The 15,786-nt window shown below is 43.7% G+C and overlaps 1 protein-coding gene across 1 annotated transcript in view; it reads left to right on the forward strand.

The window, feature by feature from the left end:
* Positions 1 to 15,201, forward strand: part of ZNF592 (zinc finger protein 592) — a 42,689-nt gene extending 27,488 nt beyond the window's left edge. The window contains exons 3-9 of the mRNA XM_080980282.1: positions 1,344 to 1,522; positions 3,257 to 3,433; positions 5,040 to 5,199; positions 7,250 to 7,513; positions 8,477 to 8,589; positions 10,949 to 11,084; positions 12,910 to 15,201. Coding sequence (XP_080836408.1) covers positions 1,344 to 1,522; positions 3,257 to 3,433; positions 5,040 to 5,199; positions 7,250 to 7,513; positions 8,477 to 8,589; positions 10,949 to 11,084; positions 12,910 to 13,398 — 1,518 coding nt within the window. The 3' untranslated portion in view covers positions 13,399 to 15,201. The remainder of the gene's footprint in view (positions 1 to 1,343; positions 1,523 to 3,256; positions 3,434 to 5,039; positions 5,200 to 7,249; positions 7,514 to 8,476; positions 8,590 to 10,948; positions 11,085 to 12,909) is intronic.
* Positions 15,202 to 15,786: the final 585 nt, after the last annotated feature.

Here is a 15,786-nt window from a genome sequence, read left to right on the forward strand (position 1 = left end):
ATGATAACCTGTTAACAGAGAGCTTGGAGTGGTAATTAAGCTGTGTGTATTCTCAGTCCTGCCTTAGCTGCTTGGGATTTGTGACTGGGAGCCAACAGCTTCGCCATTAAGGCCACCTAGCTTGGTTGTGACGCACAGTGGTTGGAAAGGCACAACTTGTCGGCATTGTCAGCTCATGGCTTGATCTGGAGACTGTGGGGTGACCTTTACTCTATGCTGCTTGCAGAACCTCACATAAGAAGGTAGCCAGCACAGGGAGGAGAGCTGTGGGATGGTGGGAGTGGATGTTGTGCTACTGGCCTGTAAGCATGAGGTGCCTGTTGGACTTGTCACTTGGAGATGGAGAGAGCAGTACACCCTCCAAGAGGTTCCTTCTTTCCCAAACCCATAAGGAGATACAGTGGAAACTGGTTCAGGCCCAAGGAAGGAGTAGGTTTGGACCACAGCACATCATTTCATCTGCAGAGCCAGTTGGCTAAAAAATAGCACCTTTTAGAAAACAAGGAGAGAGACCTCCAAGCCTAAGATCTCTGGTAAGCTTTTTCAGTAAATGGTTGCTAAGCCAGAGACATTTACCAGTCGTTTGGGCTATCCCTAATCACTGGGTTCAGAGAACTCTGGATATGAAATGTGTTGGTGTTCTACTGATGCTAAATAAATAAATAGAGGTGTTTGGAATTTCATTATTTCTTTTCCTGCTTCAAAGATAACACCATCATCAGCCATGTGTACCCAGCTCCAAGACAGTTGCATTGATAATTCCCACTATCTGGATGTACATTGCTTTTGAACTCTGGGCCTTACAAACTATGGCAGTTGCAAAAGGGACCACTTTGGGTGGGGATCTGGGAGAGGCCTTGAAATTCCCTTGCTCAGGTGCCAGAAAACATGGTGCTAATGTTAAGTTGGCTTGGAAAGAGAGTTGCCTGGCTTAAGTGCTTCCTCAGAATTCTTTCTACTGGTAAGTACGTTAGGATTTGACTTTGGAACGACTTGTCACTGGAAAATCCTGACAGCTCTCTTTACAACATGGTCCTGGTGTTGGAAAGTAGAATAAGCATTATGTTTGATCTCTCTTTCTTTTTACACACACCCCTGGGGGAAAAACACTTGCCGAAGAGAGCCAAATTCTCATTGGTAGGGATACCATTTAATGCCAGCAGTATATGGTCATCCTATAGAACACGTAAGTGGCATGGCAAAGGTAAGAAGATAAAGGGAGAACATAGGATTTACGTAAGAAGTTCTGTTGGTAGAAGTTCTCATAATGGAAAGAAGCAGGAAAAAGGTGTGAAGAGTGCAGCGGGAATGGCTAATTGTGGCGTCTCCTTTTCTTCCTTTAGACTTGTCAAGTGTGCCAGATGCTGTTGCCCAACAAGTGCAGTTACTGTGCTCATCAAAGAATCCATGCTCACAAATCCCCTTATTGCTGCCCAGAGTGTGGCGCCATTTGCCGGTCGGCCTATTTCCAAACCCACGTCAAGGAGAACTGCCTTCATTACTCCCGCAAAGTTGGCTACAGGTTTGTGCTCAATTGAGGGGCGGTGGTGCACGAGGAAGATGTGTCGTGACATTTAATGCACACCGAGTGGGGATGAATGGGGCGAGGGGGAATGGAGCTTAAAATCTTATCAAATCCTTTTCACGCCACACAGCTTTGCTGCCAACTTGTTTGGTGATCAGACAGGCTGACAATTTCAGGATATCAAATGCTGATAAGGCGTGTTTGTCCTGCCATGCCTTCAGGAGGCACATCTTTATAGACACTTTGGCAATGAGTGTTCTTCTGTGCTTGCAGGCTAAGAGTGGGGGAAATGCGGCAAATGCCAGTGCTTTTTCAATGGACTTTCACAGCCCTCTTAAAGGTTATGAAGTAGTGATGGTCTGATTCTGACACGTATTTTGCTTCCTCTGTATGCTTTATAGTTCTGTCGCTCTCTGGCTTCTCAGTTTTGTTGCTTGCAAAGGAGGGTACTGTGGTGGTGTTTTTTATTATTATTATATTGCATTTTTATTTTTATTCACTACCATTTGGATAAACGGTGGATTAGACATTTTAAAAATAAATAGTATCCATAGGGGGGAAAACTGAATTGATCTAAAATTTGGTGTTTCTATGTCTTAACTGAAGAAATACTGATGCGATACTGACTTTATGCTACAGGCAGGGAACTTATGGCCCTTTTGATGTGGCCATCTTGGCTGTGAGTCCTGGAAGACCTGCTCCCTGCCTTGCAGGCCTTTTTCCACCTGGCCTGGAAAGGTGGTACGCTGACTGACTCCAGCTACAAAAGCTGAGGCTGCTGAACAGACTCTTGGGTATTGTTTAGGGAGGGGGTTGTTAGCAGGGTTTGTTTCTGTTATTGATATTTATTTTTTTGTATCTTTATTTTTAGATCTTCTTATGGTTTTATGTGGAAGTTGTTCAATTTGGTTGTGTACTTCCTGATTTTTTAAATGTATTGTTCTGACAATATTTGTTATATTTGTAATTATGCATTTTTTCATGTTGTAAGCCTCCTTGAGCATAGTTTTAACCACTGAAAGTAGAATATAAATTGCTGGACTACAGCTGCCATCATCACTGGCTGTTGGCCACGTTGGCTGGGGCTGATGCAAGTCCAACAGCACCTGGAGAGACCACAGCTTCCCCACCCTTGATGTAAAACAGGACGTTTGGCAGCAAGAGCAAGATGAGCACCAAATACTTTTTTATTGCTTAGGTGGAACAATGCAGCATGAATTAAAGGGTGCTTAGCAGACTCCTAAGTGACTTGATTTGCTTGGAATAAAAGCACTGAAGCCCAGGCTAATGCAGGCAATAAATAGAAAGGAAGTTTGGTCCTGCTGTTAGCGCTTTGTGGCTAACAGCAGTTGCATTTTGATTTGAACACCCCTCAAATTGGAGTGACTTTGTCCTGTATCAGCTGTATCCCTGGAGGTTTTAAAACATTTTCAATGTGCATTTCATTGGGACTTTTGAGTGTCTTATCAGAAAACAGGCTTTTTCCCCTGGGTTTTTTTAAAATTATTATTCATTTTTGTCTTTACCACCATTATTGATGACCCTGGAACACTTTAATGCTGTGGATTTTACAAATGCTGTGGATTTTACTACTCCCTCCAGGTCAGTGAGGCAGACCTCAGTGGGTCCTTGTTTCCTGAACTTTCACGGAAGTCTCAGTGTGTGCTTATGATTTTTTTTGTTTTTGTTTGTAGAGCTCAAGTTTAGCTCTCTCTCTCTCTCTTTTCCCAGGTGCACTCACTGTGGGGTTGTCTTCATGTCGCAAGCTATGCTGAAAGTGCACATTCACGAGAAGCACTGTGAAGTCTTCCACAAGTGTTCGTTCTGTCCTATGGCCTTCAAGTCTGCAGACAGCACCACTGCTCACATTACCAGTCAGCACCCCGCAGAACCTCATAAGACATCTCAGTAAGTGGCTGCCCGGTTAAATAAATGTATTGCCCAATTTCTCTTCTTTACCCGGTTTGCCTTCTATGCCCATCCTCACTGGGCTTACAAGAACGTTGTTGTCCCAACTGTATGGAGAGAGAGAGAATAAACTGTGTTGTGGAGACAGTTTTTAGTAGGATCTGCATACCTTCTCTTTTAAAGAAAAGAAGGGTTAGGCAGAAATCTTGTTTTCTAGTTATCTTAATATTTAGTTATATGTAGCCCATCTGCTCCTAAGACTTTTCACACTTGGAAAGAAGCAAGGACGGATTTATCATCTGTTAGCGTACAGAGAGCCCCTGTGCTCTGCATGATGTTACGCGTTTCTCCAGAGGGCATCCTAGAACCAATGGATGGTTATTGCACAGAAACCCATTTTGGCGAACCATGAGGAGAAAGAATGGTAGGAGTTGTTTGACAGTGCGGACAAGCTGTCGGGGTCTCCTTCACTGGTTATATTTAAGTTGGGCAGCCATCTGTTGGGAATGATCCAGGATTTCAGGTCCTGCCTTGAGCAGGAGATTGGAAATAGATGCCCTCCAAGCTCCTTTTGATTCCATGTCTCTGTGAAATTGCCTTGTAACTCCTGTCTGCTAGAGAAGCAGTAATGGGAGCTTCAGGCAGAGCCTGTTGGGGAGAACTACAAATTAAAATAAATAGCAGCACTTAGCGCAGGAGTGGAGAACCTTTTTGGCTCTTTGGGCCAAATCCTTATCAGGATTAGCTTCATGGGCCAAATTTGATAGGTGAGCAAAGCACTTCACATAATTGACAGGTGGGCAACACACCCACCCATCAAAAGTCCATGCTGGAGCAATGTTAAAATGAGCTCCCTCCCTTCTTTCTGAAGCACACACACACTTAAAGGTAGATCCAGCTGATGCATGAAGGAGAAATTGCAACTCCCAGGAGATGGGGAAAACCACTTGTGGAAGGCTGATTCTTGCAAAAGCAGTTCTTTCTCTACTCCCCCTGGGAGCTGTGTGCAGCAAAATGGAGCAGTATTTAACCTCTGCTCAGCACACACTTCCCAGGAAGGGGATGGGGAAACCCCCTTTGCAAGGATGAACCTTCCCTAGCGGTTTCTCTCCCCGCACCCATTTCATGTAATGATGCAGAATTAAGACAGGTCTGCTTTTGCTGCACCTCTTTCCATGGAGCAGGCGCACACAGTGAAAGCAAGCAGACTCAGTGTTTTTCTTCTGCTTCCTTTGACTGTATGCACCTGTTACAAAGCGGGAACAGATGCACTCAGCCAAATGGAGCAGGATTTAACCGTCACCTGTAAGCTGTTCCTGCTGGGAACAGCCACTTGCAGCAAAACAGAATTGAGACCCACCCGCCAGGTGACATCACAACAATGTTTCCTGTTAAAATACATGTTTCCAAGGCATTTTGTTGGAGTTGGGTTTCTAATGTTGTACACTGCCCTGAGATCTTCTGATAAAGGGGGTGGTATATATGTTGAATAAATAATAATAATACTTCAATAATTAATTTAATGATGATGATAATAAATTTTTCTATGTTTATTTTTTTGTTTAGAGTAAACTTTCATTGCAAATTCATTTTTCAATTGTTCCAGGGTGATCTACAAATGCTCTTGTGAGACAGTCTTTAACAAGAAGAGGCTTCTGCAGGAGCACTTCCAGCAGAATGCCAACAGGCTGATGGTGGGAGTGTTCAAGTGTCCGCATTGCCAGCTGGTGTATATGCAGAAACTTCAGCTAATGCAGCATGTTAAGGTTGGTGACTGGAGAGGATACCATGCCTGCACAGAACACTTTTCTACCTTCTGAATTGAGATTGCTTTGCGTGAAACACATCGGCTGCCTTTCTTTCCTTTTTACCTACCACTGGTGGATATCTTCACAAGCAGCCTCAAAACCAATTCAAAGGTTGCTTGTAAAACAGTCCTCCCAGAAGTGTGTTGCGTAAAGAGTCCAAGTACCTACAGCATCTAGATTTCTTACTGAGAGACTGGTGCTATACTGACTGCACTGCCTTCCAGTTCATTTCTGGGCGCAGTGCAAAGTGACTAGCTTAGGACCAGCATAATTGAAGAGCCACTGTTCTCCATGTGCACCTGCCTTTACATGAAACTCTTCCCCTGTCAGGAGTAGTATCTGCCTGAAGACCAGTTGTGGAATGCTCTCTTTTCAGTGCCAAATACTCTCTAAAGCTTTTAAAATGCAGGTTTAAGCCTGTTAACTGTTTAATGCTGCTTTTATAATTTTGTGGGGGTTTAGCTTGTTGTGTATATGTGTGTTTCTGTATATGCACATGCATGCTCCCCCCCTACATTTTATTGTTCTTTGTGTAAATTCTCCTGAAAATATGATTGAAGGGCGAAAATAAAAATTCTTCTAATAAATAAGTGTGTCAGGCATGTGAATTCTCTTCATGCCTCCAAAATTCCCTGGAAAACTTAAGAGCTGCAAAATCAGTGACTCTCAAGTCTTGTTGGATTCCAACTCCCATCAGTTCCAGCCAACAAGGCCAATGTTAAGGATGATGGAAGTTGGAATCCATCGTCTAGAGGGCTGCAGGTTCCTTCCTCTTGGGTTACAAGCTAGACTTCTTTCCTTCCTAGTTAAATTTTGCCTGTGTCTTTCTATCTGAAAAGCAGCAGTGACCACCTGCCACTTTTGTACTCAAGGAAGGGCTTTCGTGGCATTATGATTTCAGACTATGTCATCAGCATTTGCCAAAGGGAGAGATGACAAAATTCAGAATCTCCCTCATTATCTGTGCATATATTGCCTTTCGTGATGCTACCAAGAGAGAAATATCACATCCTTATTATCTAGAAAGGCATCTTGGTTGAGCCAGCAAAAACTTGTCCATCTCTTGACAGGTATTGAGGACATTGTTACAAATAGCACTGTTCAATTTGCCGTAGCAGCAGCTAACGTATACAAGGATTTATCAGACACTTGACTGAGCTGTATAATCCTTGTATACGTTAGCTGCTGCTATGGCAAATTGAACAGTGCTATTTGTAACAATGTCTTCGATTGCAAAGTAGACCCTTGTCTACAGAAGCTCAAGGCACAATGCATTTGTTTTCTTTAAAATGCCATAGGACTCTTAGGTTGAAATTCAGATCATCCTCTGAACCTACTCTTGGATTGCGAATGAGGAGCACCAAGACTCAATTCAAACATGCACATATACATGCACCCTGCAACTTTGCATTGGTTCAGAGTTTAATTGAGTGCAAACCAGGGTGCAGTTTCCTCAAAACACATCCTTGGGCCAAGCCTGATGTGAGTATTGAGGATTGTGAACAAACACTGTGCTCTCACACTCCTTTTTCCTTTGATCAAGCATTCCAAACTAGGATTTGCAATCCCAGTTTGGAGGGCTTGCTCAAACTTTAGTTTGCCAGTTCAGATGTATCTGCAAACTGTTACTTGGTTTGATCAAACCGTAACGTGCTGCACAGAGGCAGAGGAGGCAGCACTCTACAGCAGCAGCACTTTTTCACAATCCTCCAAACTGTGAATTCAGTCTTAAGTCTGCTGCAAACACACTATGCTGTTCTGTTATAATTTAAGTGCATAGTTTCTCACTGTGTTGATGGAATGAATCACACTGCGTTAACGTTAACATAAACATAGCCTATTGGCTATGGACATAATCTCTATCTTAGTCCTGGGCTGTCTAAAACAGAAGGAGGTGGGAAATGATATGCTTTTGTTAAGCAGAGCAGTTTCCTGCTATTTTAGGAAAATAGGCAACTTCCCTTTGCCCTGCTCTAATGCTGAGGATTTTTTTGTTTTTGTTCATTAGAGCGTCCATGGGGTCCCTGAGAATCCTGAAGATCTTGCTAGCTTCCGACAGAAGACAGAAACAGCAACTAACAGCAGTGTTCTTCCAGCATCAAAGGAGCTTTCAGTAATCAATGGTACTTCCCAGACCTCTTTGCCCACAAAAGGGACGAGCCCAGAATCAAAACCCAAGCCAAAACCCTGCAGTTGGACATGTCGGGAATGTTCGCAGTGCATCCCTGACCGAGAAACCTATGTGTCCCATATGAGGAAAAGCCATGGAAAGGTAAGGGTGTGGGGGCTATATTTTGTTCCTCTTTCCCACAGGATTCATCTAAAACTCTTCAGCAGCGTGCCTGTCATTGTTTGAGCTCCAGGGGAACAAGTTTTTGTTTTCCTGCACATTTAGGCAGCACCAATGATATGACTGTACTGTTGCATCTGTTTTTAATAATGGTTGTGTGGAGTTTGTTTTGTTTGAAAATTATTTCAGGACCTTCGTAATAAGAAGCAATGTGCAAATCTAATCTAAACCTCATAGCATACCTTTTTATGTTTGTTATAGCTTACAGCTAAACAAATAAAATTGCTACTGCTTATTACATAAACCTTGTAGCAAGGTGAGAGCCTGTGTAGGTGCTTCTTTCTTTTTGGTCTCTGCAGTCTCTGCAGTCCTATGGCAGCATCAGAGATAAACTTCAGAGTATGATTCTTTCTCTCTCTCTCTCTCTCTCTCTCTCTCTCTCTCTCTCTCCATGCGTTCCCCTTTTAAGACCACATGTTTCTGAAACTGTATTGACTGCAAATGCATAAGCATTATCTGGATTCTTCTCCACAAAAATCTTATAAATTAGATCATGAACATTCGCATTCTGCAGATGGGGAACTGGCTCAAGGCAAGCTTATCAGGTTTATGGCCAAGGGCTGCTTTTTATGCTACAAGAGACACATATTTGTAGCAGGTCAATTGCATGTCTCTATGGTGAGCACATCGACTCTCGAAGAAAAACATGTCTGTAACCCCTTGAGAAATGCACACCTAAGGGCCACAATTGGCCAGGACTCTTAAATGTGTTTACCATGTCTCACTAAAGTACACTTTGTCAGATCAAGGATACAGGCAGATGCATTGCAGATGCTAGTACACGAATCTAGATTGTGTGGATTCTTTTGCACAGATCAAGACCAAAAAAAAAAAAGAGGCAGCTCATTCTTGCTGTCAGGACTAACGCTCCCATTCCTCTCATAGAATGTGAAAAGATATCCCTGTCGGCAGTGTGAGCGGTCATTCAACGCCTCCAATAGTCTGCACAGACATGTACGCAATAACCATGACACAGCAAAGAAAGTTTACACCTGCTGGTGAGTACACAACTGTTTTCCTGAAAATTTCTATGAGTCTTCCAGGCTAAAAAAGTGCTTTGTAATGGGCCATATCTGAGGCTTTTTAGGGCATAGCTTAGAACAAAGGATCTTGCACTAGCTCAGGTACATTTTTAGGTTTCACAGCTAGTTTCCATGATAAGACTGAAGCACGTTAGGCATTAATGATGCAAGCACTGGGCTATAGCTAAGCAAATGTAGAATGCTTAGTTCCTTTTATATTAACTTTGCTGGAGCCAGTGTGGTGTAGTGGTTAGAGTCTGGTTTTTGCTGTCTTGCCCAGGTAAGGCTGCAGTGGCTCTTCACGGGCACAGTCCCACTACTGATCGGCACAGATGTTTTTACCTGCTCCTGCTCCTTCTCCAACCTGGGCTGGTTCACCCCTCCTTGGGCAACCTGGCACACCTCAGCTTCCCAGGGCTCGCCATATTGATGCCGAACTTAGCACAGACACCTGATTGGCACAGCCCACAGCAGGGGAGCGGGTGGCGCTGTGGTCTAAACCACTGAGCCTCTTGGGCTTGCTGATTGGAAGGTTGGCAGTTTGAATCCATGCAACGGTGGTGAGCTCCTGTTGCTTTCTCCCAGTTTCTGCCAACCTAGCAGTTCAAAAGCACACCAGTGCAAGTAGATAAATAGGTACCGCTGCAGCAGGAAGGTAAACGGCATTTCCGTGCATTCTGGCTTGTCACGGTGTTCCGTTGCACCAGAAGCAATTCAGTCATGCTGGCCACATGACCCAGAAAGCTGTCTGTGGACAAACACTGGCTCCCTTGACCTGAAAGCGAGATAAGCACTGCAACCCCATAGTCACTTTTGAGTGGACTTAACCATCCAAGGGTCCTTTACCTTTTTACCCAGTGGCTAGACTGCCTGGTTTGGTGGTGGGAGATCCAAGTTCAAAGTTATGAAGCTGACCTTGAACAAATCACTGCCTTCCAGGGTGGTTGTGTGGATGAAATGAGAGACTAGTCTTAGTAATTTGAAGGGAAAGGTGAGGACACAAATGAGACAAACCACTAAATACATTTCCTGTAAGTCTACAGCTAACTGCTAAAGCATAGCCTCCAAAGTATCTCTGTAAAATTATGTGTGCTTTGAAAGTTTTGCAGTATTATTATTTTGATGAATAAATGTATTTAAACGCCAACATTTTGCTAGTTAAATGGCTGTGCATAAAATAAGGACATCCAGTCCTTTCATGTTCACCTTTAGTAACAGACTCGCATGTTAAGGTTTGTATTGAGGCTTTTATAATGCTGTATTACACAAATGTGACACATCTTCTCATGACATCCATGACCTCTGATTCTGAGCAGGAATGTGACTTTCACTGATACACAGTATATTTTGTTGTACAAGTGCATCTGGCAATTTAGTCTTGAAAGTTCTAATGTGGACACAAATGTTGACATTTCCCTCACGGACGAAACAGATGCTGTTCTCGCTTGATTCTTTTTTAAATTATTGATTCTCTAAAAGGGAAGCCGTTGTTATCCTTTGCCATTGTACAGAGAAGAGCTGTAAAGGGGGCCAAGTTTGCCATGGTGCTGCTGGAATAGAAATAGTTGGCTCTTGGAAGTGGATGTATACATAGATTGCTTTTGGTCTTTTGTAGTAACTAAGAAGGAAAAATGTTTGAGAGCCTCGTGTCATCCAATGTATTATTGTTTTTCTTCTATTATTATGGTAGGTATTTTTGTGTTTTTAAAATGTAAACCACCCTGTGATCTTTTGATGATGGATGATATACAAATTTTAATAATAATAATAATAATAATAATAATAATACAACATTTGAAACCATTTGAAGGGGCAGAACTGGAACGGGTTATTTGTTCAGGTGGCTTGACGACTGTCCTCTGAAGTAAAACAAAAATGTCCATTTTTGAGCTACTTGCATAAGCAGAAAGATAAGGTCCATGCCCCAAGAAACTTGCAATCAATATATTGATAGTTGTGGGGAGCCAACAGAGAAGTAGGAGAATAGATAAGGGATGAGAGGCGGAATACTACTGATATAATGCTCATGCTTCGTTATGTAGGGAGGTTTGGGGTTAACTTCTTGACATCTTTAAAAATGTCATAGATTTGTGGAAGAACAGTGTTTATCCTCTCTTTAACGTGTGATATAACACCTTTTCTTTTTCATGAATCTGTTTGCTCCTTTTGTTATTTTTATATTGCATATTTTATTTTTAATCCTTTTTACCTTTTTCTGCTTATATATTTGTATAGACACTTACATAACCAAAATCCAATAAAAATATTTTCTAAAAAAAAAAATGAAAAAGAAATACTACTTATATCATGATACTATTTTGCTTTGTATTTTAAGGTACTGCACAGATGAAATCCAGACATTTCCTCAGCTGTCCATGCTAGAGAGTCACATCAGCCTCATGCACGGCATCAAAAACCCAGACCTTTCCCAGATATCCAAAACCAAAGCTCCGGCAGAAGACTTGACAAAAGTAATCTACCATGCTTTTCTTAAATAATATGTAATTCTATCTCATGTGCTTGGCCTCCTTCAAGAACTGCCTTCCTTTTGTGGCCTGTGGAATTCATTTTCAGCTTTTTCTTTCCATCAGGATTTGAATTCTGTATAGATATAGATTATATACAAAACTGAATCTCTTGGAGGAACTGCTAGATCTCCCATTAAAAATGTGGTTTTAAAAATCTGTAGGGAAGTTTCAGCCCATCTAGTTCCTCTATCCTCTGAGCACATGTCTCTTCTAAATTAGCTCTCGTCTTGTTTCCTAGTTAAATTACAATCCTGTGCACTGAAGAAATTTAAATTATAATCCGGACTAATTGAGTAATTAAACTGAAGATAACCAGGCAGAATGTGAAGAGAAATTAGAGGCTTATAGGGAGCTGGTGGCAGGTCATGTTGGACATCTTTTGGCATCGTTAGAGATGGGACAGAGAGTTTTCCACATGGAGAACAATGAAATGCAGACGAGGCAATTAATACAATTAGTGATACCTGGAAGGAGCATCCACTTCCAGCAGCTTTTGTCCTTTTTATGCAAAGCATTGGTGGCAGCAATTGCTAAATCTTTCTTCCCGTCTCCTCCCAAAATGCTGCTCCATTGCATTTGTGTGTCTGTCAGGGATGGAAAACTTCCAGAGGTTATTGGACTACAACTCCTATTAAGCTTAGCCAGTGGTCAGGGAGGATGGAAACTACAGTCCAGAAACCTCCAGAAGGCCACATGCTTCCCATCCCGAGCATAAAAATAGATCAGATCTGGGGAGTGGTCTATGGCCTGGTCAGGTCCACTGTGAGTACAGCACCCACATCTGAAGGGATCTGCTCTCCATAGGGTGTAATAGAGATTTTTGTGTGCTCTCGCTCCTCCCTGTACACACACATCCTAGTGAAAGCACTGTGCAAGGCCACTGTGGGCATAGCATGTTCCTTGACCAGGCAGAAGGCTTGATCAGGGATACAGGAGTTGTGCACAGGCTTCCTCTGTCACATAATGGCTTGGTTTGCTAAGCGAGGAGGCCAGGGAAGGGGACATTGATGTGATACCCTATGGCAGCCTGGGCGATCACACAGGGTCCCCGGACGTTTCACCGTCTATTGATCCCTGTGCCACCACTTTATTTCTAGCTGCCACCACCCAGGCCCTACCTGGTACAATACTGAGTCCAGTCAGGGTTAATTTGGAACATAAACTTCTGTTTATTTATTGCAGTTTAACAAGCCTGTGGTTTCATAAACATTATTGGTCAATTACAATCATGGGGTGCCTATCCAGACCTATAACTTCCGCTACCTGCTCTCACTCACTAAACCACCTCTCAGATATTTACTTGTCTTCCTAGCCCCTAACTATTCCTGACTCAGCTTACTTCGCTACACTAACTCAACCTACCTACAGACTCTATCCCAATTCACTCACACTCCAACCAACTCCCAACAAACTCCCCTCTTTGCCCCTCCCAAAGCTGGTTTTATAGTACCTCTGACTCCACCCCCTGGGTCCTGATTGGATAACCTGTTTAACTATTTCACCTCTAGCACTCTCATATGTTAACGTCACACAGCCTTCCCAAACTGAATGCTCTCCAGGTCTTGTTGGGCTCCCATCATCCCTGAGCATTGGCCATGGCGGGTGGGTCCAACGGGAGTTGTGGTCCAACAGCATCTGGAGGGCTCCTGGTTGGGAAAAGATGCCCTTTTTGGGGATCTCTCTCTGTATTCGCAGTGCACCCATGGTGGGCGAGAACGTTGTCTTACGGTGCTGATTGGCGCAATAAAGCCATGTGTTCATTTCCTAGGCAAAATATCCAAAGAGGGTATCTGCAGGTGGTTTGGACCAAACGGAAACTACGGCATCGGGATCTGAAGATCCACCAGCAAAAAAACTGAAGGCACACTGGAAGTGCGCCAAGTGTGGATTTGCAACGGCCGCTGAGAGTGAATTTCTGGAACACATACCTCGGCACAAGACGGACAGCTCCACGTACCAGTGCCAGCTCTGCGGCTTGTGCTACACGTCTCACATCTCTCTGAACAGGCACCTCTTCATTGTTCATAAAGTGAAAGATCCGGAGGAGGAACAGGAGGAGCCTGAGCCAGATTCTGAAAAAGAGGCTCAGCAAATGGAGACAAGCGAGAACGGACTTGCAGAGCCGAATGGCAAGATGAACACTGCGGACGAGGAAGGAGGTGGTTCAAAGAGCCAGGACTCTGAGGGCGACCCCACGTCCTGTGATGCAGAAAAGCCCAGCACGCAGAACAAACACCCCAAATCTCCAAATATTTAAAGAGCGTGTTTTGCCTCACTCTAAATGTTGATTGGAGGGGGGGTGGGGTTCTTAAACACGCTGTTCATTTCATGGAATGGGCGCGGCATTCCATTCACTTTAATTAGGAAGGGAAATCAAAACGGCAAACTGCCACCGTCTCTGTAGCACTGAATATGTAACAATTATGAGAGGGGGAAGTAGAATGTGATGAGGATGTCCAGCTGAACCATGTCTGAACCTTCAGGGTCAGGAGCACTTTTCTGCTTTGTGTGTGTGTCTCTCCCCCCCCCCCCCCTTTCCAGGAACAGCAGGACCACTCTTGTCCCACTAAAGGCCTCAGCCAACAGTTCCACCTCAGTTTTCCTCTTCTTCTTTTTTTCATAACAAGCATTGCCTTCCACTTCAGTTCCTTACGCAAGCCTGCCAGGCATTCTGTCTGGGCTGCAAAGCCCGTGTCAACACTTTTTCTCTTGAGATGTGAATCCACAGAGGCTTTCCTTCCCTAAAATCATGCTGGCTTCACCTTTCAGGCACTCCGTGAGTCTGGTCCTCCACCCATGCAGAACACAAAAACAAAATAGGTCTTTTTTTTTCTAGAAGAGATTTGGTGCCACTAAACATTCACCTTACGTGGGTTAAATTTTGCACAAATGGAGTTTCTAGGTTCCCACTGTGTTTTAAACAATAATCAGCCTCAGCGTTGGCCCCAATTGGAGCTCTCCTGTGTTCAGAACTGGGCCGGGTTGTGCTGGAGCTTCTTGCAAGCCAAAGTACAAGCTTTCACTAATTATCCCACATGCACATACCTGGCCTGGGAGTATTAGTGACATATATGATAGACTGCAGGCTGCCTTTCTCTCACTGGGCATATGACATTTAAATAAGAATTGGGTTGCATACGTGAAAAAATTCTGCACAATTAAATGTCTACACTAGAGGGTTTGCTCCCACGTCGTCTCTCATGCCTAAGCTGCCCATTCAGGCCCTGTGTGATCCGGCCCAGAGTCTCAAGATTCTCCTTCCTTGTAAGCTTAGTATATTGTTCTGCCTGTGTTTGGATCCTTCTCTTGCTGTATCAGCCAGAGCAGGATCGTCCCGTAAGAATTTCAGTCTGTGAAAAGGGCGCTGCAGGAGAAGCAGTATTCAAGGAAGCAGAACCTGTCTGTCTGTTGACATATCCAGCTGCCAAGTATAGCATGGCCAGCCGCCTATCGTCGTTTCAGAATGGAGCTTCCCAGATCACCCCCAGCAAAGTGAGGACAAGAAGACGCTTGCTCCAAGATATCTCCCTGCCTCGTTTTCTTCCAAGTGCTCCTGCTCTTGAGGAACTACATTATATCTCTTCCCTGCCCCTCCCACCTTTGCTCAATTGGCCGAATTGATTCTGGAGTTTCCTTTCCACACTTGCATTGACTCGTCTCCCCGTCTGTGCCGTTTCCCCCTCACCTGTGCTTATCCTCATGCTATGTGTAATACTTAACTTTTTTTATACGGTTTTTATGTTTTGAGTCTGAACCCTGCTCATTGTTTACTATAAATAATTTTAAAAAAGGAAAAAAACCCTATTTATCTTATTGCATTTGAATTGCTCACTTTCTCGTCTGAAATGTGTTTTGATAAAACCCTTTGTATTTTTTGATACTGTGTACATTTTAGTCTAGGGAATGTTTTACAAGGTAGCCTAGCTATAGTAACAATAGCAGGGGGTGGGGAGGGGGGTGTCCCTCCCAAGCCATCACATATCTATTTAATCCGCAGTGGCATTTGTGCCTTGCTATAATGTTTACTTCAAAGTATTTCAAATAAAACCATCTAACAATGTGTGGCTGCCAGGCTCCATTCTCTAACACTGTGGTTCTTCCATGTGTGGGGCAGCAAGCCCCCCCCTTAAGGAAGCAACGGCTCCTTCCCCACCCTCCTGAGTTCAGGGTTTGGGGGCCATGACTGGGGTCAAAGGCAGGCAGTTCCTTTCAGTTCCTTCCCTCAAGGCTGTAATCCATGCTGTGCATGAATCCGTGATATCCCTCCAGCAAGGACTTTGGATCTTAACTCTCAGCTATTACTAGGGAGACTGTTCTCTTGCCTTCTCTTGTTTTATGAAATTTGCCGCATGAGAAGATCTCACGTGGGTCTAGCAGCACAATAAGCGCATGGTGTGCAATCTGCTCCTGTCACTTGCGGCTTTTAGCAGTTTTATGTTGTGTCCTGGTTTTCTCCCACCCTCCTTTTTAGTTTTCTAGCGGTTTAATCCTATGCCTGTTTTACTCGAAAGGTAAGTTCTGCTGTGCTCCGTGGGATTTATTCCCAGGTAAGTGTATACAATTGCAGCTTGCCAACATTCAGCAGTTGGGAAGGCTCAGCTGAATTTCATTGCCATACCCTACTTTAATGGGTGGCGCTGTGGGT

The sequence above is a fragment of the Podarcis pityusensis genome (genome assembly GCF_964106645.2).
Source record: "Podarcis pityusensis genome assembly, chromosome: 14".
NCBI classification, from domain to species: Eukaryota; Metazoa; Chordata; class Lepidosauria; order Squamata; family Lacertidae; genus Podarcis; species Podarcis pityusensis.